General features: G+C 42.5%; 3 protein-coding genes and 1 long non-coding RNA gene across 5 annotated transcripts; 3 read left to right on the top strand and 1 right to left on the bottom strand.

Annotated features, from left to right (window-relative positions):
• The first annotated feature begins 20 nt into the window (after positions 1 to 20).
• On the top strand, positions 21 to 5041 carry GPN3 (GPN-loop GTPase 3). 2 transcript variants are annotated; one of them, XM_005237632.4, is made up of 8 exons: positions 21 to 180; positions 269 to 377; positions 503 to 670; positions 1760 to 1884; positions 2536 to 2651; positions 3306 to 3402; positions 3919 to 4047; positions 4803 to 5041. In XM_005237632.4, exons 1-8 carry the CDS (start codon positions 133 to 135, stop codon positions 4863 to 4865), a joined length of 855 nt encoding a protein of 284 aa, XP_005237689.2. In that variant the 5' UTR covers positions 21 to 132; the 3' UTR covers positions 4866 to 5041. The 2 variants fall into 2 exon arrangements, with proteins under 2 accessions (XP_005237689.2, XP_013154801.2); XM_013299347.3 differs by having other exon boundaries at positions 31 to 140.
• Positions 5042 to 6149: 1108 nt separating this feature from the next.
• LOC114012227 (uncharacterized) lies at positions 6150 to 8061 on the bottom strand. Its single transcript, XR_003554555.2, has 3 exons — positions 7730 to 8061; positions 7112 to 7182; positions 6150 to 6431 (listed from the first exon to the last, which is right to left on the bottom strand). It is a non-coding gene; the product is annotated as an uncharacterized LOC114012227 (long non-coding RNA).
• A 102-nt stretch (positions 8062 to 8163) lies between these two features.
• Positions 8164 to 13091, top strand: ARPC3 (actin related protein 2/3 complex subunit 3). Its single transcript, XM_055794333.1, has 7 exons — positions 8164 to 8276; positions 9200 to 9299; positions 10364 to 10440; positions 10724 to 10792; positions 11047 to 11173; positions 11669 to 11763; positions 12573 to 13091. The coding sequence occupies exons 1-7, from the start codon at positions 8271 to 8273 to the stop codon at positions 12633 to 12635; spliced, it is 537 nt and encodes a 178-aa protein (XP_055650308.1). The 5' UTR covers positions 8164 to 8270; the 3' UTR covers positions 12636 to 13091.
• A 1053-nt stretch (positions 13092 to 14144) lies between these two features.
• Positions 14145 to 22822, top strand: ANAPC7 (anaphase promoting complex subunit 7). The gene is made up of 11 exons (XM_005237630.4): positions 14145 to 14362; positions 15269 to 15455; positions 15973 to 16092; positions 17849 to 17960; positions 18211 to 18364; positions 18471 to 18613; positions 18826 to 18943; positions 19398 to 19594; positions 20095 to 20319; positions 20753 to 20903; positions 21746 to 22822. Exons 1-11 carry the CDS (start codon positions 14262 to 14264, stop codon positions 21933 to 21935), a joined length of 1698 nt encoding a protein of 565 aa, XP_005237687.1. The 5' UTR covers positions 14145 to 14261; the 3' UTR covers positions 21936 to 22822.
• The last annotated feature ends 1130 nt before the right edge of the window (positions 22823 to 23952 follow it).

Here is a 23952-nt window from a genome sequence, read left to right as displayed (position 1 = left end):
GCGCTCCGTACTAGGGGGGGAGGTGCACCATAGGCCACCCGGGCCATGTGACCAAGCAGCTACGGGCCGCCGGAGCGACCATTTTGCCTCCGCTTTGGCGTTGCTGGGAGGCCGCCGGCCCAGCGCGCCGCCATGCCGCGGTACGCGCAGCTGGTGATGGGCCCGGCGGGCAGCGGGAAGGTGAGGGGGGAGCGGGCGGCGGGGAGGAGAGGTCGGCCGCGGTAGCGACAGCGTTTCCTGACGGCGTCTGTGTGTGTGTGCTTTGCAGAGCACGTACTGCGCCACCATGGTGCAGCACTGCGAGGCGCTGGGCCGCGCCGTACAGGTGGTCAACCTGGACCCGGCGGCCGAGCTCTTCAACTACCCCGTCATGGCAGGTGAGGTGAGGGCCGCCGCCCCCCCCGAGGGAACGGCACCCCCTGAGGAACGGGACCCCCCCCTAAGGGAACGGCCCCCCCGGAGGGAACGCCCCCCCCAGCGCCTCCCTTCTCTGTCCTTCCAGACATCCGCGAGTTAATAGAAGTGGACGACGTCATGGAAGATGAATCCTTAAGGTTTGGCCCCAATGGTGGCTTGGTGTTTTGCATGGAATACTTTGCCAATAACTTTAACTGGCTCGAGGAAAGCCTTGGGCACGTGGAGGATGACTATATATTGTTTGATTGCCCAGGTAAACAAATGCCGACGTTTTGGTATCGTTTTTCATGTGCCACATAAAATTCCCAGTGCTTTTTTGTTGGTCATAATCATTCACGTTGGTTTTTTTTGCATTATAACAGCTGTCAGGGTCACTTTCAGGTGTTTCGGGAGTGAACTTGGTCCCAGGCTCACCTTGTTGCAGATTATCTTAAAGTTTTGCTGAATCTTTCTATATTTTGTGTTTGTGAAACAGTTAGCTATAGGAGCATTTTGATTTTAAGGAGCTGACCTCCATGTCAGCATTATGTTAGCACTTAACTAACCAATGACATATGAGTTGCTGTGCTGTTTGTTATCCGAGACTGTGTTACTTGAAGTCCTTACTCTGTAGACCATAATAACCTTACTTTACAGACCATAGCAAGAGCACTTAGGTTCTGTTGTATATAGGATGAGCTATTGGACAGTTTGGCAAGGCCGATAGCTAACCAACCAACTTGGCAACAAAACTTACTTTTATAATACTAAAAGTCATGCCCACAGGTCAAGAAGACCCTTGCCCAGGTGAAGACCCTTCCCCTGCGCAAGTGTAGTAACAGAAGAGGACAACACAGCAGATATTATAATGATACACAAATTAGTAACCAGTCATCGTAACTGGGAGTGTACAACCTTGTAATTTCATGTATAAATGTAACGGTGAAATCTACACAGGTGGGCTTGGTGTGTGGAGATGCCACCGAGCACCCAGCACTGCAGTGAAGGAGTGCCTGCTTCTTAATGCTGCAGTGGTGTTCAGAGGTTTGATTCCCAATCTTGGTGACAACCTGGGTGACCGCACTGGTGTTTGATCGCACCCTATGGTGTGGGAACGCTGGTGGCAACCACTAACGAACGCTAACTGGAGGTCAAGGGGGGGAAAGAAAAACCCTTTTCTTTCTTTTGCATTTCACCAGCGTAAGTTCACCCAAAGACAGAGCTGTCTAAAAAGAAAGAGAATGCTTTCTTTATCGTTTTTTATTTATATTAAGTGCAGTGCCCATATCTGTGTAATGGTTAACTGTGAACTGTTCCTGTGAGCTTCACATTTCTGCAGACTGATACCCTACGTGTGCCCTAGGTCAGATCGAACTCTATACGCATCTGCCAGTGATGAAACAGCTGGTGGATCAGCTTCAGCAGTGGGAATTCCGCGTCTGTGGAGTTTTTCTTGTGGATTCTCAGTTTATGGTGGAATCTTTTAAGGTATGCATTTGAAACCTGTCGTAAAAGTTCATACTGATAAAGAAAAATAAATCTGAGGAATTTAGGGAGCTGGGTTTGTTTAGCCTGAAGGAAAGCATGCTAAGCCAGGGGAGGTCTGATTGCTGTCTTCAGCTGCCTCAGATGTAGGTTGCGGCAAAGAAAACTCCAGCTGGATGTGAAGAAAAGCTGCACTGCAAGAGTGGTCAGGCCAGAACAGGGGCACAGAAAGACTTTGTTAGGTGCATTCATGGAGTTACTCAAAACTTGACTGGGCAAAACCCCTGAGCAACCTGATCTAACTTTCAAACTGGCTCTGGTTTGAGCAGCTGTATGAACCAGATAACTTCTAAAAGTCCCTTCCAACCTACATTCCTCTGTGATTCTGTGAGAGCTTTCTCGGATCTGGAGAGAGCCACTTTCCCCAAGCAAGAATCCCCAGAAGGGCTTTGGGTTATCTTAATGCGCCTTTCAATGGCTGATCCAGATTTGAGCTCTGGAAGTAGATGACAGAGGGATATTTGGCACCTCCCTTTTCCAACAGAGAGCTGCACTCCTCATATGAACACATCTTTGTGTCTATGTTTCATATAGTCTGAATGTTGGTGTTTTGTTTTTCTGTACTTAACTACATAATTTTTCATTCTCCTTAAGTTTATCTCTGGAATTTTGGCTGCACTCAGTGCAATGATCTCTTTAGAGATTCCACAGATTAACATCATGACCAAAATGGATTTGCTGAGCAAGAAAGCCAAGAAGGAAATAGAAAAGTAAGTTAAAATTACTTACTCTGTAGTGTAATACATTGAGGCAAAATTCACTCAAAATTCAGGCTCACGTTTCCCACAATTGAAACATACTCTTTTGGAACAGGAAGAGATGCATTTGTTTTACATTGAACATAGTCTTTAAATGTCTTGATAGAATGCTTACAATTTAGCCAGAGTCAAAAGGCTGGCTCTGTGTTTTTACTTATCTCTGGATTTTTCTGTAAATAATTACCTTGAATAACTTATGTCATTCTGAATGACGTTCCAGGATACTGTGCTTCAAAACCTAAACCAGAGGTGATACTGTGAGTTTTTTTGGTACTGAACATACTGAGTTACTTGCATGTTCCTTTTGCATTTATGCTAAAATTACCAAATTAAAGTTTTTCCCTGTGGCCTTCCTCAAGCTTTCTTGAGTATACAAGTACATTAGCTAAAAGAAAATACAAACCACTTCAGTTGTTCCTACTGGCAATCATAGTCTGAGTTATTCAAATACTTACAAAACCTATTTTTAAACATTTGTGATAGGAAGTTAGTTCATTCAGATCAAAGAACAATAGGTGGGTTTCATAGCTATATAAAAGCACAATGACTCATTTGCTCTGTGACCAAGGATTCTTTTGATGCTAGTGATGACTTTGTTTCTCTCAGGTACTTAGATCCAGATATGTATTCTATGATTGAAGATTCTACAAATATGTTGAAAAGCAAAATGTTTAAAAAACTGACTAAATCTATATGTGGATTGGTAGGTATATTGCTTTTTGACTGGTACCTTTACATTCAGTCCTGTATTTATAAACCACACTGTATGGGGTTTGACTTCATTGCTGTTACATACTTTACGTAGTATAATAATTCTCCCCCCTCACCCCAAAACTATGTATTTACCTACCAGACTTACTAACAAAGCCAGGATTTAAAAGATTCTTAGGCACTTGAGCATTTTACTTCTTGCCTACTTAAACTCAGTTTTTGATTTTTTGTCAGATTAGCATAAGATTCTTAATACTACTTGGATTATAGCCAGTGCATTTTTTGTGAATCCTATTAGCAATTTTGGAAAATGGCTTTTTCTGCTGTGTAGAACTTAGGACTGACAGCCAGGTGTTCTGAGTGGGGAATTGCTATTGGTTTGCAGTGTGGCTTTACATGGTATTTTAGCAGTCCAGCAAGTGTGGTTTAAGGAAGTGGCTTAGAGTGCTGTGATTGAGAATTAACTTGCTGCATTCTCCTACTAACATCCTTGGAATCCTTTCTCTAGATTGATGACTACGGTATGGTTCGATTTCTACCTTTTGATCGCTCTGATGAGGAAAGTATAAACATAGTTCTGCAGCACATAGACTTTACCATTCAGTATGGAGAAGATCTTGAATTTAAAGAACCAAAGGTAAGGTATTTCTGATAAGATTAAAAAGTTAACAATGATCCATAATGTAAGTTGTAAGATAAATATATCCTTTGCCTTGCTAATAAATTATTGTCTTAGTATGGTTGAAAATAAGCCACGTTTAGTCTTTCAGTGACAATGCTTACATTGTCTTCTTTTACAATTACAAAAGTGAAATTCTTTAATATCATCTTGCATATGCAGACTGATCAAATGGTTGTGTTTTAAAAGTAATGCTTTCGTTTTTAAAAATAATGGAATTTTAAACTTTCAAAGGTAACAAAGGACCATTAAGGTTACTAAGATTTGTTCCTCCATGACTGTTCAAACTCCCTTGAAAATTCCTGTGTTGAATCCATGTGTTGCATACGAGATACAGATTAGGAATAAATTCTATCATGTAAGATACATGGTAGAAGAACGCTGTGTTAAAATCTGTTCCAAGCCCTGTCTAGTTTTATTATGCAGCTCATAAATCCTCAGGAATAAGTCCAGTGCTTCTATTGCATTTTTTTAATTGTTTTGTACTCTTCAGGTATGCAAAATACCTGGATCTAGATTTTGAGCTATACAATTTCAATAGCTCCAGAAACAAATTGCTTTTCAGAAAGTTTTGCTACGTGTTCTATGGAACCATATTAGACATTGTTCCTGTTGTGGTTTCTAAAGCAAAACATTGCAAAATGTCACAAAACAGTCTGCAACAGCCACTAGGAATGAGTCAGCTTTTACCTTTTTCATTTTCTTTTTGGCAGGAATGCGAAGAAGACAGATCTGCTCTTGTGGATGAATACTTTCAAGACCGCGTGGATGAGTGAAAAACAGATGCTCAAAAATGGGAGCAAAATACCTTGCTTGTGTTAAAAAAGAAAAAAGAAAAAAAATCCACCCCTGCACAAACATCCTTAATGTCTTATGTGTAAGGTAACTAATCCTTACAGTGAAGTGAGCTATATGACCTCATAACTATTTTAATAAATCGTTTTTATTCTTATGCTTGTGTGTTAAAATACATAGGCTAGCATTAACACATATAAAAGTTCCTACATATAGACATGTCTCATTTAAGCATGGGAGTGCTTGAAAAAAACCTAATCATTTGCAAAAGAGGAAAAGCCCATCGTCGTATGTTGTAATAAACCTCTATCCCCAGTACTGAGTAGTTAGTTTCGTTATTAGATGAAAGAATTGTTGTAAAGGGTGAAATTTGAACTTCATGAATGGAACCTGAATTAGGCAAAGAGATGACTGGCAACTTCAAATGGACATCTGGTCAGTGTGTGGTGTCTCACCCTTCTTGAAGAACATGAGTGTTTCACGTTCACTTTGGAAGAGCCTAGATTTTAAGCCACCTTAAGGATACTTTTGGTGCAACTTGCACATGGCTTTAAGTGGTTGTTCATACATCAGTAACATCCTAAGCACAACACAATACTTAATAAAAACCAGTTTAAATAGAACTCGGCAATGTCTTGTGCAATCATGTTAGAAACTCAGTTAACGAAGAATTCAGCAACAAATACGTAAGCTTTTTTTTCCCCTGGAATAAAGAACTCATACTCCTACTATGGACATACGTTACCTCTATAGTACAATGTCTGGTGCTTTCAGAGAAGCAAAACTTATACCTCCAAAGAACATACTTGACTGAAGTAACTAAATACATACTAAATTGGTCTTGGGAATTTTTCAGGCAAGTAGCGCCAATTCTGGAATTGGGTGTACTGCTAACAGACTCTTCATATCAGATAATAATTAAAGCCCTATGGGAAAAGACACAGCTGAATTTGCCTCTCACTGTTTACAGTTCTTGTGTATGTACAGACTGTTCCTGGGGTGCTTTGAGTGTTTCAATACATGTTTACTGCTGCTTCTAAAATCTGTGAGTCCAATTTATTAGCTACATTCAGCTGAATTTCAGGATGTATTTTTTTGCTGCTTATGCCCAACCTTTCCTTAATCCTATGGAATGTGATTTACTCATGGAATCCTTGAATTAAAATATTTTCCTGAAAGGGCCTCATGCTTGTGAAATGCTTAACATCAGTGAATGCATATATGTAGGCATATCATCTGTCTATATATACATCATGTATTAGAAATTAACCCCATCCTCACAAAATATGAGCAGCTGAGTATTTCAGTAGAATAAGAACAACTGATGTCATTTTGTAGGAGCAGTTTGGTTAGTTAGCAGATACCTGAGTGCAAGGATACCCCTTAACGGAAACAAAATCTAGGATTGAATATTTGGAGGCAAATGCACTTGCCTAAAGCTGGGGCGCAATAGCAGCTTGGCACAGGGCTTACTTCTGTAGTTTCTTGCTTCTAGTCCAGAAGGCATACTTTTTTTCTTATTCAGCAGTAGAATTTGTTGTTCATGTCTATTTAAATAAATGGTTACATGGTCATACTGTTGATACAGTGCTTATTGCTGAAGTAAGGATCTGCTTTTTTCAAAGCAGAGCTAGAAGAGGGAGAGGGGTTCAACAGACCAGCAAATCCTGCATGTCTAGAGGAAAAGGACTCCCCAAAATGTGTATGTGGAGGTCAGGGAGGATTGCATGGGATCTTTTAAACGGGAACAAAGAAAAACTGGGAAATAAGATGTCACCTAAGAGCTATTCAGATGGATTTTCAAAGCCAGATTTCAAAAAATGGCCAGCCTTACAACCTCTGCAAGCCTCATGACACCTGGCATTTCTAAAACCTTACTCCCGGCACCAGACATTGGTGAATGTGGAGATTTCAAGACAGTCATTGCAGTCACAAGAGGTGAAAAAAAATCAAGTCTTCAGAGCTTTGAAACATGGGTCCAAAAGCCCTGAATATATTTGTTTACTAGCTATGGTGCAGGTTAACCTCCAGATGGAGCAAGTCTTTATGCCCACATGGAGCTAATCGCATGTTGGCGGGACATCCTCTGGCTGAACTGAACCATGCAAACGGGAAAACTTTGGTGGCTTTAACTCACCTCCAGACTGGCACATCCTGGGGCCTAGCCAGGCTTGTGACGTCGAAAGGCCAAACCCCGGGGTGCTGCAGCCAAATTACTTTGACTCACCTTCCAAATCTCTCCATCTCCTCTCCCTGACTCATGCTGTGACTCATTTAGCAGTAGATAAATTCAGCATGCTGGATCGAAGGGAAGGGTATGGCTTAATAGTAACAGGAGCATGCACCTTAAAATCACTCTGAATCCCCCCAGATCCCTGCCACATCCCTCCAAATCCCCACCATATCCCCCTGAATCACCACTACATCCCCCCAAATCCCCACTGCATCCCCCAAATCCCCACTGCATCCCCTGAATCACCACCACAGCCCCCTGAATCACTGCCACATCCCCCAAATCACTGCTGCATCCCCCCAAATCACCACCGCATCCCTCCAAATCAATGCCGCATCCCCAAAATCGCTGCCACATCCCCCAAATCACCGCCGCATCCCTCCAAATCACCGCTGCATCCCCCAAAATCACTGCCACATCCCCCGAACCATGAATCACTGCTGCATCCCCCCGAATCACCACCATATCCCCCAAATCACTGCCACATCCTCTGAATCACAGCCACATCTCCCGAATCACAGCCGCATCCCCCCAAATCACCACCGGATCCCTCTGAATCACTGCTGCATCCCCCCAAATCACCACTGCATCCCCCGAATCACTGCCACATACCCCCGAATCACAGCCGCATCCCCCCAAATCACCACCGCATCCCCCCAAATCACCGCTGCATCCCCCCAAACATGCCATGTCTGGCCCCATTCTGTGCTTCCTTGCCCCGAGTGCCCCACGCAGGGGGTCAGATCAGGCAATGGCCACGAGCGCTGGGGAGTGACGGGGCTGCGAGCCGAGCATCCCCCCTCCGCGCCGGGGGGCTTGCCTCTGCCAGTGAGCAACCCGCACGCCAGGGGGGCTGCAAACCAAGAGGGTGGCACGGAGGGGTTACTGCCGTGCCGGTCACAGAGGGGAGGGGCAGGAGGCTGCATGGGGGGGGGCCGGAAAAAGCAAGCAAGCGGCGGCGGGGGTGAGCTGCGAGAGCCACCGCTGCAGAAGGGCAGTGCCCTGGCGGGGGCGGGACGCGAACCGGTGACCCCGCCGCGCCGCCGGGGCCGCCCCACTTCCTGCAGCGCGGGCGGAGCCGGAAGCGGCAGTGCCTGGCTGCTCCCTTGGTGCTGCGCTCCGCTCCGCCGCCGGCTCGGCCCTGCCCTCCGACATGCCGGTGAGGGGCCTGCTGCCGCGCGGGCGGGGGGCTCGGGGGAGAGGCGCCAGGCCTGGGGCTGGGGGCTCGGGGGGCTGCGGGGCTCCGGGGTCTGCGCGGAGGAGGGAAGGGGCTAGAGCAGCGGGGAGCCCTGCCGAGGGCAGGGGATTGCTGCGGGTGGAGGCAGCGGCAAGGCCAGCGCCCCCCTCTTCCTCACCCTCCTCTTCCTCACACCCCCACCCGGGGGTCTAGCCGCCGTCGGGGGGGTGGCAGCCCCCGGCTCTAGCGGGGGGGAGGGCGGTAAGCTTGGCTTTGCTCTGGTTTTCTTCGCGCCGTCTGCCTCTGAAATAAACATCATTTTTGCTAGGGGGTGGTTTTTACACACACGTGCACACACCCCTTGCCCCCCCCCCCCCCCCCCGCCCCCGACCTCGGCTGCGAGGAGGCGAAGGCCTCCCCAGGCCTTCTCCCAGGGGAATGTTTGGAAAGTGCCTAAAACTTAAATTGTTGTTAAAATTTGGTTCCTCAGGAAGAACCTGGCATATGCAGTAAGGTTTGGGATTTTTTTTTAATTTACTTGACCACTTTTACAGGGCACAGAAAGGTCTTTTTTTCAGTGTGTGGGTATGTATTAAGTCTAGCTTTATTGCTGTCTAATATTATTAGTTAGATGTGGAAATAAAATATGGTCTTTCTTAGTGACCAGCTAATTTTCAATGAACTGTACAGTTCCCTGTATGTGTGATATAATAGTATCAAATAATAATGGGATCTGGGCCTAATTAGAAAACAGCAATTGTTTGTGCAAGGAAAAATTGCTGAAAGCATCACTTCACTCATGAACTAGACTCTGAGTCCAAGTTGATGAAGACGGGGGGATGTGATCGGACACAGAAATGTCTATTTTCAGTAGCATTAATAACGAGCCTTTCCCCCGTCTGTAGGCTTACCACTCAACTTTAATGGATTCCGACACCAAGCTAATTGGGAACATGGCGCTGTTACCCATCAGAAGCCAGTTCAAAGGCCCAGCACCTCGGGAAAGTAAGTTTATAATAATAATCTCTGAAAACCTGCCTGTACGTAGCTCATCATCTCGCAGTTTGCTCCAAGCCTGCCCTAGCAAGAGTGACAAGAGGAGTCATGGGTTGGAAATGGAGTGCTTTGCAGTTTATAGAGGAGGAGAAAAGTTTTCAAATACTGAAGTTGTGCAAAACGTCGAAAATAATTATGCACAGATAAAGACGCACCGTGCTCCAGCTGAATCTGTTGTTTCAGTAATTAAAGCCTACGGTTACTGTGCTCACACTTCCTCCTGGGTCTTGCTGTGCTCTGCAGCAGGTTTTGAGGAGGATGTGGCGGCACAAACCCTCTGCTGTCAGAGGAAGTGGAGGTTTGGCTGCAGAGAACTTGTGCTTTAGGTCTGCGGCTGATGATGCTCCGCTACTCTGAAGGACGAGGAGTAGGATAGGCAGCACTTTAGGGTAGGGGGCTTCAAAAATTCAAATGAAGTTATGGGCGTCCCAACAGGGTCCACAGGCAGACTGGTGTGGAGTCCCCTTCAGCACAGGAAGTAGCGCTTCCCAGGTGTGACATTCCCCAGTAATGTGGCGGTTCAGTTTGAGAAAGGAAATAAAAAGGAAATGTTTCTGGCTTTAAGCAGTCTTGAATGGTAGCAAAAAATCATCCTGTCCTGGGCCCCTCCTTTTTTTTTTTTTTTAAGAGGATAATGAAATTTGTGGTGTTATGCTTTCTCCAAAAATATCTTAGTGTCCTGAAAAGACTTTTATGCTGTTAGAACTCTGGTGAGTTACTCAACTGGTAGAAAAGTGGGGAACTGCTGAATTGCTGCTGTTTGTGAAGAAATCATGGGGGGAGGAGGAGAAGGGAGTTAAAGCTCCTGCTAGAGCAGGAACCTTAAATACTGTGGTCTGAGCTTACCAGCGTTTCACACAGCAACAACTGTTTTCTGTTACATAGTGCTGTCTTCTGCTTTTTGTAAATACCAGGGTTTTGCTGGTGCAATAATCCTTATTTATGTATTTCAGTGAGTAGAATTTATGACTAAATGCAGTGCGCTGTTTAACTCTATATTTCTTTTTTGTTAGCTAAGGACACAGATATAATAGATGAAGCAATCTACTACTTCAAAGCTAATGTTTTCTTCAAAAATTATGAAATTAAGGTAATTTTTTCAGATATGGTGCATATAGTAGTTCTTTGGAGGGTTGGTGCTGTGACTATAAATTTATTTTAAATTAAGTAATTCTACTAGGTAACAAAACCTCCCCTTCTTCCCACTTAATTTTTAAAGTTGGTTAAATGCCATGAATTGCAAGTTCCTCTTTCATGGGGAAATTGTAGGCCAGAATGGCTTGAACTCATTCCTGTTTCAGACTTCTATCAGTTCCATAAAGTCTCCCTTAATCTAAGAGTGACTGGGCTCCACGCTTGCTCTTGTTTTGCAGAACGAGGCTGACAGAACACTGATCTACGTAACCCTCTACATTTCCGAGTGCTTGAAAAAGCTGCAGAAGGTAAGAAAAGTGAACTTCTGTGCTGGGGATTGTCCTCGGGCAAAGTATTTAGTCTCATTCTAGTGGCATAACTAATCTTGTTTGTCCCAGCTGTCAGAGCCACAGATACTCCAAGGCTGTGGATCACCAAAGATATGTTCTGTTGCTCTTTTTGATGAGTTTTTATGTGTTACAGATTGGTAAAATATTTGGGTCTAATGCTCAATCAGTTTTTGTTTATAACTGTTAATCCATTGTTTGCCTGGTTCTTCCAGTGTAACTCCAAAGGCCAAGGAGAGAAAGAAATGTACACACTGGGAATCACTAACTTCCCAATCCCCGGGGAGCCTGGCTTTCCGCTTAATGCCATTTATGCCAAACCTGCCAACAAGCAGGAGGAAGGTAAGGCTAATCCAGGACCTCAAAAGGCTTCCTTGGGCTTGCACGTTACCAGCTCCATTTCTGTGACTGCAGTGAGAAAAATGACCCTTAAAACTGAGTCTTTTAAGTCTGCAGTTCTGTCTTCTGAGGGCAGTAGAAGGTGGATTTTCTCAGGGGCCCAGAGACTCCCCTGGATTAACAGGGGTCTGAATCTGCCTTTGGCACCAACATAATCACTAGCTAAACCCTGTAATGGAGCGCAAGCCAACTGCTGCACTGGCAGAATAGCCCACAATAATGGGCAAAGGTAACTGAGAGAAGAAAACAGTTTGGATGATCCTTTTTACTGGTGTAGTATCATAAAAATCCCAAGTATGGCTGTAAATTGAGCCAGCCAACGAGTACCTACAGATGTGAAAACTTTTTTAAGCAGTCATAGCTGATGCTTCCCTGTTAAATTCAGTTTGACTTGGTGCTGCCTCAGTTTACATTGGTTTTTCCTGTGCTGTATTTCAGAGGTGATGAGGGCCTACCTGCAGCAGCTGAGGCAAGAAACTGGTCTTCGTCTTTGTGAAAAAGTATTTGATCCTCAGAGTGACAAGCCTAGTAAGGTAAGAGTTCAGCACCATCATCACAGATTTAATGAAAGGCCTGGTGTGGGTTTTTTTCAGAAATGTGTGGAGAGAAGTGAGATGATGGGGTGGGGGATCAGGTATGGGCAACTTTGGTGCAAGCTTCCCTGCTTTTACAAGGCTAGCAAAATAGCAGGCTGCAAGTTATCAATAAATTTAATCTGTAATGTGGTGAGACAGCAAATGCCAATTCGGGTTACTTTAAAAAGCAGGGCAGTAATAAGTGGTGTCTGGTTCAACTCTTCGAAGTATTGCACATCTGCTGTTGGCTGGGTTTTCAAATGGAAATTCACAGGCATGAGAGACGCTGTTTTAGCCTCCCAGGCAGATTTGATGGCTTCTTTGAAGTAGACCATTTTGTCTCATATCCAGATAAAAAAAGCTAATCAATCAATGAATGAATATAATAATTGACTGTTTGTATGTTTCATCTGCAAATGCAACTGCATTTAATATTGAAATTATGTAGGCTAACTTAGTTGAAAAGGCATAGCTTTCTGATGCATCCCATCTTTATATTGGAATAAATGGTAAAAATACAGTAATAGAAATAAGAGAAAGTGGAATGTCCCAGTTCAATCCAGAGTCCTATTTATAAATTCATGGGTTCCTTCCTTCCCTCTTGTTTGCCTAAATTCCAGTAGAAACCAGTGTGGAAAACTGTATGTGCAAAACTGGAGCCTTAACATGTGTTATTTGTCAGAGGTTGAATACTTTAAAGTCACTATTTTGCTTATCGTATGGAGACCACTGTCGCATATTTTTTGACTTTTTACTTCCTTCTGCAGTGGTGGATCTGCTTTGTGAAGAGGCAGTTCATGAACAAGAGTCTTTCAGGTCCTGGGCAGTGAAGAGGCGAAATAGCAACAACATTAAACATTTTCACAGCAAGGTGTTTAGGTATTTTGCCTTTGTTTTGGATACATTTTGTACCAAGGAAGAATTAAGTACTTACGAAGAACAAAACCCACCACCAAACCATAAACCAGTCAATGAGGGATAGAGGGAGGGAGAGCAAAAAGTAATTTGACTAGTGTAAGCCAATGTTATTAAGCTGGTGCTTAATAGGTGATTTCTAACTTGCTGTTTCAGGTGCAAGCTGCTTTGTTATCAGAGGCTACAGCTAGCATTTAAAACAGGGCTTGTATTTAAGAGAAGAAATGGGCTTGCCTGTGGGGTAGGGGGAGCTGTGTAATTGCTCTACTGGCTAGAGTCTCTGTTATCTCCACAGAAAATGTACCTCTCACGCTGTGTTGTCAAGTGCAGTGATTTTTACCTTGTTTTCAATAAACTTTGCTTGTAATTAACATTGTATGACATAAATTAGCTACCGATAGCCTTCAAAGAAATCGGGGTGGGTTTTTTTTGTGAAAAGACCATCATTATTTAATGGTAATTAGTAGGAAGTGAATCATTGCCACTGAAAATGGGATTAATAGAGGGGGCTGTAGCTTGCAGCTCTGTGCTTGGTTGTTGAGGTGTGTCTTTGCACTGTACTGAAACACCCTGGAAGGGTGACGCTGGCGGATGGCATTCGGCTCGGTCCAGCACTGCCTTTCTGGTGGTGGGTTTGGTTCAAACACAGCCATTGTGCAACACTGGCAAAAACTGCGACTTTTGGTCGGTCAGTTGGCTTCTTGAAGAACTATAAATCCAAGCTCAGGTTATTCTCAGCTGTCTCTTTGTGTGGCAATGCTTATTTTGCTGTCACTGTACCGCACCAACATGCTTTTTGGGTTATGTGAAGCCCAGTGCTAGGAATGTTTCGCTGCTTGGCAAAAGCAAACATGCAGTGCTGGCATCTCCGAACTTGAAAGCTCCCACTGAATTGATTTGTAGTCATATTATTACAAGGATAGTTATGTTTTGCGTTCTTTTTGTGATAAAGGGCAAAAAACATATTCTCATTCAGCTCTCCTTCCAGTCTACGCCTTGTAGTTAAGGGTGGCGTTAGCGAGGCCTTTACCCTGGCTGTGGCCTAGAAGAAATGTAGGTTCTGAAGGGCCTTTCTCCTCAGCTACCCTTTTTTATAGGCAGGAGCTTCATTACCTGCGAGGCCTCCGACACATTTAGCTGCCGCAACCAGCAGGTAACACTCTCAGCAGAAAAAGGGCCAAACCTCAGAGCCGTGCGGCCACGGGGAGCGTGCCTCGCCTGTAACACAGCCCAGAGCCGAGAAAGGACGCCCCCTGCCCCCCGTGGGCAGCCCCCCGTGGGCAGCCCCCCGCGGCGAGCGGCCCCGTCTGTCCCGCCACTGCGCAGGCGCGGCGGGGGCCTGAGGCGCGCGGCCGGGGCTGCCCCGCGCACGCCTGTCGGGCCGCGCGTCCGCCGTGAAGGCAGCGTGGCGGGCGCCCGCGGGCGGTGGCGGCCGAGGCCCCCTGGGTGGCGCCATTTCGGAGTGGCGGCGCGCGGCGGCGTTGGCCTTGTCTGCCCCTTCGCCGCCTGTCCCCGCCGCTCCGCGCCCTCCCGCCGCCAGTATGAGCGTGGTGGAGCACGTACGAGAGATGGCGGCCGCCGGGCTCCACTCTAACGTGCGGCTCCTCAGTGGGCTTCTCCTAACGATGAGTGGCAATAACCCGTGAGTGGCCGGTGGTACTGAGGGAGAGGCCGCGTGGGACCTCGCTGGGTGGCGGGGGGTGGCTTATGGGCTGGCGGGGAAGCGGGCTGGCTTTTAGAGCTGTACCTCCTGCTGGGCTCCGTGATGCGGGCCCCGGGCCCCTAGCTCCAGGCTCCGGGCCCCCAGCCCCTAGTCCCTGGCCCCGGCCCTGCAGCAGATAAACCCCCCTCTGCCATCACGCCTGTCCGTGGTGTTCAGCATGGGAACCTTTGGGGTACATGGTGTAGTGTGAGTGTCCTGGTAGAGCTGAAGTGATTTTCTCCAGCCCGGGATGCCCTGTGTAGGCCACTCAAGTGATTCCCTTTATATTTCATTACTTCCCTGTAAGATATTGTTTTACATTTTGGATGGGCTTTGAGGTACTAATTGAAGCCAGAGTCCTTTGCTGAAACCCTGACTCTTCAGTGCTTCTGCAAACCTGCTGGAAGGTGGTCAAATGGTTGGTTGTCAAATGTAGAAATATGCCAGTTAGGAGCGGGATAGCTGTACAAGGAGCTGGGTTGCCTTGTAAGCTCAAGTCTATTCAAAGTGCTTTAGTGGACATTGGTAACGTGGCTTTTTGTGGGGAAGGTGAGGGCTGCTCCATTATGGGAAGCAGTGGCTAAGCAGCTAAACGTAAGGTGGTGTTACTGATGAGGTGTCAGGAGTGGCTATTATGTTTGTTTGTGTACAGATAAAAGAAATTGGTGAGATAATCCCTTGTGAGGAGGTAGTACCTGTTACTCAAGAGTCCTTCCAATGTAGTAAAGAAGCAGCAACAGCTGGAAGTTGAAGCCAGACAAACCAAAGCTACAAATACTTTGGATCTGTAAGGTTTTGGTTCTTAGGCAGCCAGCTGATCTCAACCTTTCTGTGTATTTCTTCCAGGGAACTCTTTTCACCATCTCAGAAATACCAGCTCCTTGTATATCATGCAGACTCTCTCTTCCATGATAAAGAATATAGAAATGCTGTAAGTAAGTATACAATGGCCTTGCAGCAGAAAAAAGCATTAAGTAAAACTTCAAAAGTAAGACCTTCTACTGGGAATGCTGCATCAACTCCCCAAAGCCAGGTATTCAAAAACTGACTCATGTGCTGCATAAAATTATGTAATTGTTATAACCTTACAATTAATGTTGCTGACTCAATAGTTACAGAGTCATTTAGGTTGGAAAAGACCCTTAAGATCATAGTCTAACCGTTAACCTAACACTACCAAGTCCACCGCTGAACTATGTCCCTAAGCGCTATATCTACATGTCTTTTAAATACCTTTGATTGTGGATTTATCATGTCAAATAAACCTGACATTTAAGGCTAATTTGTTTTGAAAATATCAGTGTGGTATTTTCTAATGCAAACCTTAATTGTGGTCTTGAACATAAGATTTATTTTTTTTATTTTGTATGTGTAATTAATGCTTTTCATTTGAAGATGAGCAATATGAGCTAGCAGTAGGTTGCATTGTTAACTTTCTTGCACTAGATTTTTTCAACATACTCTAAGTGTTTAATGAGGAAACCTTTTTCAGGTTTCTTTTACCTGACTAAACCAACATTGTACTTAAATCTTTCTTTTTTTTATTTCAGTGTTTACCATCAGAAATCGAAGTGAAATATAAAATGGCTGAATGTTATACAATGCTGAAGCAAGATAAAGATGCCATTGCTATTCTTGATGGGATTCCTTCCAGACAGAGGACCCCAAAGGTTAGTTCTGGCAGACTTCTGTCACAAGTCCTTGGTCAGCATATCTTGAATCTGTAGCCCAGCATCTGGTCAAAAAAGAATGTAGCCTATAGGTATAATGGCATTGTGTCTTGGTATTTGCTTTTGTATTAGTTAAATGTAGTTTGGAAACATTTCCTAATGTTTAAATTAGCTTAGTTTATTTGACCTCTTTTCTTTAAAATCGGACAAATTTTGTATTCCCTTTTGTTAGAATTCAAAAAAAGTGAAAAGAGTTAAATGTTTGTGTGCATCTTTATTAATTTGTGTGAATTACCTGATTAACTCTTCAGTACTGCGCACAGAAGGTACAGAATTTAGCTTGTGTACAAGGATGCAGAAACACTTTTTTTCTTCCAAAAGTTGTAAAGTATTTGTATGTCCATACATAAGGCTTGAAATACATATCATCTATTCAATCGTTCTTTGCATGTTACCATGAATGGTTTTCAAAGAGGGAAGAATAATGGCTTGTTGTAACAAAAGCATCTACCAGGTGAAGAATTTACGTGATTGCAAACAGCTGAATTCCTGCAAGTTAGTAAGCAATTGCCGGATATCTGACTGAATAATGTTCTGCAGTTCTGAATCAAACATGTAAATGTGAGAGCCAAAGCAGTTGTTTATATTAATATACTTTGCCTGGCTATAACCATCAGGTAGAGTCTAGTCTCCGTGGAAGAGCTGTGTATCACTGGACAGGAAAGGCACACTGTCACCTGCTAGGGCTGAAAGAGACTTGTAGCCTAGTTGTCTCATAAGGTTCTGTTCTGTGCTGCTTTCGCTATTAGTCAGCGTAACTTGCTCAGACTGAGCAAGTCTTTAAGTTTATTCTTGAACCTAGAATGTGTATGGGATGGCAATTCACATCTTACTGTATGGTTTGAGCAATGTAAGATACTTGAAAGGCTGAAGATTTTGCTAAGTAGAAAGAATGATGGTGCTCCATCTTCTAAAATGTTTTAATCCTTTTTTATGTTAAATATTTAGGTCCCATTGTGTTCTGCAGTACCAAATGTATTGAGTCTTTGCTTGCTGGCTGTTAGTCATAAGGGCTTAAAAGGTTAACACATCAGGTCAAACAGCTATGTTTCATGTTAACAGTATTCCTGTGCTGTCCTAACAGCGTACATGGCTTAGACTTTAGTAATGTCAAAGTGTCCTGTTTAAAGACCAACTTACAGAACAGAAAAAGAAGAAGAGATTGAGAAAAGCAAACTTTTTACCGACACACACTAGTAAATCAAAGTATTGTAGCAGAAACCAGCTACTTGAATCATGTAGAGCTCAAATAATTTCTGTTCTTCCGTCAGTCGTGACTTCGTTCAGAAGCTGGATGGAAGCTTTCCCTGCCTTCCTAAGCTAATTCTCTCAAAGGCTTCCACTGATATGGAGAGATCAACCGAAAGAAGGCCAATGTCATGGATATACAGGTCCGGCTTGGCATCCGGTATAAACACTTGCCCATCTTTTGACTTTTTGTGTGCAGAACACTTGAGAATTCAGGTTGTACTCTGCAAATACATGATGTAAGACTCTGAGAGAAGAAACCATTGTAGTGTTATACTATGTGCTAGGTTATAGTGATCTTGGAAGAAGAGCGGCTTATTTTTGTCTTCTGCCCAGAAGAGGAGTGAAGGAGGCAGGCAGGCGTGCTTGGAGACAGAGTTGTGATCTTTCTTAGTGACGCTTTCTTCTTTCTCATACTTGACTCTACTAACATTTCTATTGCTTGTAGATCAATATGATGTTGGCAAATCTGTACAAGAAAGCAGGTCAAGAGCGCTCATCTGTTACGAGCTACAAGGAGGTACTGAGACAGTGCCCTTTAGCACTTGATGCCATACTAGGTAGGTGTCTGCACGCTGTTAGTATTTCAGTATTAAACAGTATTATAATGTGAACTATGCTTGGGACTAGGTAACTGTCTTGCGTTTGCATGTAAGATGTAATACCTACATTATGCAGATTATAAAAAGCATTGTAACAAGCCGCTTGTTTATGTGTGTCAAGGGATGGAATTTCTGGTCTTCAGACAATTAATTTGTATTAAAAGCAGTTTATGGTGGCTGAAATTGATGTATATACCATTCTGAATAGGCTTGCTCTCGCTGTCGGTGAAAGGTGCTGAAGTGGCCTCTATGACAATCAATGTAATTCAGAGTATTCCTAACTTGGATTGGCTTTCTGTGTGGATCAAGGCATATGCTTTTGTGCATACTGGAGATAACACAAGAGCAATAAATACCATTTGGTAAGAGTTCAAAGAGCATGATGTAATCAAATAATATATTAATACTTACATGTAATTATGTTTAAAATGGCATTATATAAATGACAGGCATTTTTTTCTCTTAAAGCTCTTTAGAGAAAAAGTCCTTACTGAGGGATAATGTAGACTTGCTGGGGAGCTTAGCAGACCTGTATTTCAGAGCTGGAGATAATAAAAACTCTATTCTAAAATTTGAACAAGCACAAATGCTGGATCCTTACCTAATAAAAGGTGAGTAATTCCTAAAATAAAGTTTGCCTAGTGTAATGATGTGATGAGTAACATTAGAGTAGCAGCTACATGCAATCAAGCATGCAGTGGAATGTTATGTATTGTTGTACCCAGCTTTCTTAAAGTGGGTGTTTGTGGTTCTGTTTTTGTTTTTTCTTGTTTGAATGAACTTCCCATTTCTTGATGATTGATCTTCAAATGTTTCTCTTCAGGAATGGATGTGTATGGCTATTTATTGGCACGTGAAGGTCGACTAGAGGATGTTGAGAACTTGGGCTGCCGTCTCTTCAATATTTCTGATCAGCACGCGGAACCCTGGGTGGTATCTGGGTAAATTGTTTTCTTTCATTTCTTATCTCAGCTCTTGATTTTGTTGCATGTGTGCTTTAACATTTGATACAGTGGATTCAGCTTTTTTCTTCAGAAGGTGCTTTTCTATCCTATCTGTTCTGTCCTTGGGGTAACTTAAATTAGCTGTCCATCAGTATCTATTTTGGTCAGTTTCTGTATTTTTAAACCTATTAGAGTTACCACATCTGTGCAGTAACAGTGATGTATTAAATAGCTGTAAAAAAAAGCAGCGTGAATATTAACTGTGAAACTCCTGAAGAGTTTTTTCCTGAACATATATTCTTAACTTCAAATGCAAGTTCAGCAGTTGCCTGTCATTCCCTGCCCCCTCTTTTTTTTTTTTTTTTTTATATATAGCTTCTTTTAAACCTCTGTGTGTGTGCCCAGGCACCACAGGCAGTGTATGTTTAGAGTCCCTCTTGTCTTTCCGTAGGTGTCATAGTTTCTACAGTAAACGGTACTCTCGTGCCTTATACTTAGGAGCCAAAGCTATCCAGCTTAATAGTAACAGTGTTCAAGCTCTCCTGCTGAAAGGAGCTGCTCTTAGGAATATGGGCCGAGTACAGGAAGCAATTATACACTTCCGTGAAGCGATACGTCTTGCACCTTGCAGGCTGGATTGCTATGAAGGTGAGTGAAGTGAAGCTACTCGCACATGCATTGTTGGTTTGGTGTGAAAGTTGGTGTCATGATGATGATGGTGATGATTAGGCCAGGGAATAGACAGTTCTTTTCTCCTGCTGACTTTCAAGTGATGTTACGTTAAGTTATGATATTAAGTAAGTAAATTATTGTTACCTGAGAATTTATAAAGCTCTGGTAGAAGCAGTCAGATTAGGGATACTAGAGAATGCGTGTGTTTATAAGAAAAATTTTCAGACAGGGTTTGGTTTGGTTTTTTTGTTTTGTTTAATTTGGGTATAAACAAACTTGTGCATTCTGAGCAGGTCACTTTTGGATGATGACTGGTTAATTCCACTGAGAGTTTTGTTTTGTATTTAAATGAATTGCATTTGCTTATTGGAGCATCAAATGCTTGGAGTATGAGTGCTTCTAAGTGTGAATAATTGAGGGGGTATGAGTGTCTGTAGTGCTGACTCAAAAAAATGTTTTTCTTTTTGTACCGTCAGGTCTCATCGAATGTTATCTCGCATCCAACAGTATCCGCGAAGCTATGGTTATGGCAAATAATGTGTATAAAACTCTGGGAGCAAACGCACAGACACTGACTCTGTTAGCAACAGTGTGTCTCGAAGACCCAGTCACACAGGAAAAAGCAAAAACATTATTGGACAAAGCGCTAATGCAAAGACCTGATTACATTAAAGCTGTGGTAAAGAAAGCAGAACTTCTTAGTAAGTTGGGTGGTTTTTTCCCATAAATTTAAATAAATCCCCGATTTATTTAAAGCATACTGTTTTGTGTGGAAGAGTGTTCTGCAGCCACATCAATATGTATGTGAGTGATGTTGCAGCCCAGGATTATCAGTTCTGTCCTGAAGGAAAAATCACGTGAAGTAATTGCATCTAGCAACTGAGATTACACCAGTACTTAAGACAATTGCAAACAAGATGTTTTGACTTAAAAGTATGTGTAAGCGTGAGTGTAGCAGTTGTTGCAACAGAAAGCCATTGTTCATAGTTAATCTTGCAAAAAGTATGTCACTGCTATGCTCCGTGCTGACAGGTCTGAACGAATGGCCTTGTGCGTGGTGATACTGTGTACACTCTGACTTCCTATAGAGTTATCTAAACTATTAATTAAAACTGTAATTTTGCATGTAAACAGGTAGAGAACAAAAATATGAAGATGGAATTGCTTTGCTGAGGAATGCACTGGCTAATCAAAGTGACTGTGTTCTGCACCGAATACTGGGAGACTTTCTTGTAGCTGTCAATGAGTATCAGGAGGCGATGGACCAGTACAGTATCGCCCTGAGGTAAAGCAGAGACTCTGAGATTGCAGTATACTTGTAAGAACCAGTAATCAACTTGACTAAGTCAAAAGTTGAGCCGCTAATTGATTAGGATGTGCATCAGAGGTAACTTTTGTCTCGTTCTCCCTTACAACAAACATAAAAATTGTGTCCTGTTAATGAATTAGTTGATCATAAGGCTTTGAACTGAGAAGTGCAGAAGCTGCATTAATGCTAAACATGTCACTAGGCATGTGATTCCTTTACTAACAAAAGGATTAAGGTATGGATTTATTTATAATTATTATATAGTCAGGCATCTTAAGATCCATTCCTTTGGACTAGAAGGTGCTATATAAAAATAAGCTATTTAGTAAATTTAAATAGTGGGATTCCATTTAATGTAACCTAAATGTTTTTTAGGGGTGTTACCATGTTTTCATTTCAGCAAGTTGAATTTGCCTTAGGCCTAGCACATTTATGTCCACTGTAAACTTATATAGCTTAAATGGGTCAGCTGTTTTTTGCTTGTGTATAATATATTTAGTCATAGTCATTTAAATTTTCACAGCTTCCATTTTACTTTATAATTAGTATTGCATGGAAGAGCTGACTTAAGTTTTCTGGAACAGTGTGATGTTTAGATAAGTGTCTTCTTGGGGATCAAAACTGTTTTTATATGAAGATTTAATACTTGGTGTTACAGTCAGCCTGAGGTGAAGTTGTGTCATGAACTTCTTGATGATGTTAAACAGGGAGTGCAGACAAGACGAGATTATTTATTTATTTATTTTCACATATAATAAAGTCAGAAATAGAGAAGAAAAAGTTTTAGGGCAGTGCTTTATTTTTCCCTCTTTCCTCAGTTTGGATCCAAATGATCAGAAGTCACTGGAAGGAATGCAGAAAATGGAAAAAGAGGAAAGTCCAACAGATGCAACCCAGGAAGAAGATGTGGATGATATGGAGGGAAGTGGAGAAGAGGGGGACTTGGAAGGCAGTGACAGTGAAGCAGCGCAGTGGGCAGATCAAGAACAGTGGTTTGGCATGCAGTAACAGCCTCTCATCATGCTGCTGCTTTTGGCACTTGAACATACCACTAGGGCCGTTCTTCTTTGAAGAAAGATAACTATGATTTTTGCAGTAATAAAGAACTTCCTTTTTTTTTTTTTTTTTTTTTTAATATGGACTCTGAGACCATTTAATAATTCTACACATCTCAATACCATGAAGATTCTTGATGCTTATTTATTAAATGTAAGGGACTAATTGTATCAGAGGTTATTTCCAACTTTCATTTCAGAAAATTCCTGCAAAAACTGAACGCGTTAGAATCTGAAGTGTGTAATAAGCCTGTTGTTCATGATGAAAACAATGTCTAAATTCTGTCCAGGGCTAAGTGTGCTTGATCACTTTGTAAATACAATGGTTTGTACTTCTTTGTGGAAAAGGTGTTACCCTCTGGTTTGTATGCTGCCATTTGGGCTCGCACTCCTGGCGAAGTCTGGAGGAGTTGCTTGGGTGTGGCTGAAAGCAGCAATTTTCTCTTGCTGTGTTTGTTGAATTAATTTGTGTTTTTCTAAGGCATTACATGTGCTGTACAGGAGGAGTTTGGTACACTGGGCAGCTTGACTTACAGGACACTTTTGTAGCTGACTGATTTCTATGTGTACAGAACTAAGCCAGTGTTGGAGAATTACAGTCATTTCCTCAATCCTTACTAAACCCTGTAATCACTTAAAAGCCTGTACATGAACGTTTATTTTTAAATGCAGTTTAGTTATATTTCAGTATGTTACTAAAAGGTTTTGCAGCGGTGACTCAAAGCACTTCATGTTCTGTATACAGCACTGACATTTAAAATGATATAAAAAGAATTCATCCCTCTTCGCTGGCATTGCTGTAGAAATGTTAAATTATGCAAATAGACATATTGTCTTGTTTTTTCTGTGTTTATATAATTCATGTCTTTGTCAGGTAATATTTGAACTTGTGTTTTCTCACCTTTTGAAGCAAAGTTGCATTGCTTCACATACAAATTCTCAACGTCAGCATTTCAAGGGTGAGCTGCTTTCTGTAATCTAGAAACTGTTTCATTTCTGTGGGCTTGTGTGGGAGGAGGAATTAGTTCTTGCTCTGGTTTTTCTTGCCATTCCGATTTCATTACTTTTTACTAAAACGTGTATTTTTATTTTTACACTGGCAATTTAATTCCATTTGTATTTACTCTGTTACCGCAGGTATGCTGGAGCACACAGGTATTTTTTACAATGCTAAAAAGTGGTTTGGAGGGAAAATGGCTATTTGATACAAGTACATGACGTGGAGAACAAGCTTCTCCCCAGTTGTAGATGTGTAGTGCAGATAAGGCTAAAAACGTATCTCTCTCTCTCTGTGACATGCATTATATCACTTAGAAGAACACACAACAAAAAGAACAGGCAGATTACTTCTATTATAGTCTATTTTGGAAATATTTTGGTATGTCACATCTTACAAAGGAGAAGTCTAATAGTTTATGCATTTTTAAAAAAAAGAAAACAGCTGGGCATCTCTTATCTTTGGAATTTTATGGGCTTTAGACTTTCCAAAGTATCAAATTGAATTACGGTTATTTGAAGACTCTATGGGAAGAACAGAAAAGCATGTGCTGCTGTCTTGGTGATTGAATTGGCATAAGCTATTACTGCTTTTTCATTAAACAAAAATGCCAAATGGCTGTATTTCAGTTAGAGCAAACATTTTGTTAATTGCATTCTGGTGGCTGAGAGGCCTGAGCCTGTTCTTTTATGAAGAATCTGTTTATACCATTGCTGTGTGATGCAGTGAATAATTTCAGCTCTTTGCATGTCTTTCATAACAGAAAGAAACAGACATGTACAGCTCTTTGCATGTCTTTCATAGCAGAAAGAAACAGACATGTACAAGTAGATTCAGAGCATCTCTTTTTTTTTGTAAAAAAAAAGCCCTGCTCTGTTTTCTCCTCACGCTCGAGCATTCATCAGATTGTGTTCTGCATCTGAAAGTTGGGTAGCTTCATTAGCTTTCTAGTTGTATTCTAAACCTCTCTTGT

Source organism: Falco peregrinus, chromosome 2 (genome assembly GCF_023634155.1).
Source record: "Falco peregrinus isolate bFalPer1 chromosome 2, bFalPer1.pri, whole genome shotgun sequence".
Taxonomy (NCBI): Eukaryota; Metazoa; Chordata; class Aves; order Falconiformes; family Falconidae; genus Falco; species Falco peregrinus.
The sequence above is the reverse complement of the archived record's forward strand: the minus strand, read 5'-3'. Positions and strand labels throughout refer to the sequence as shown.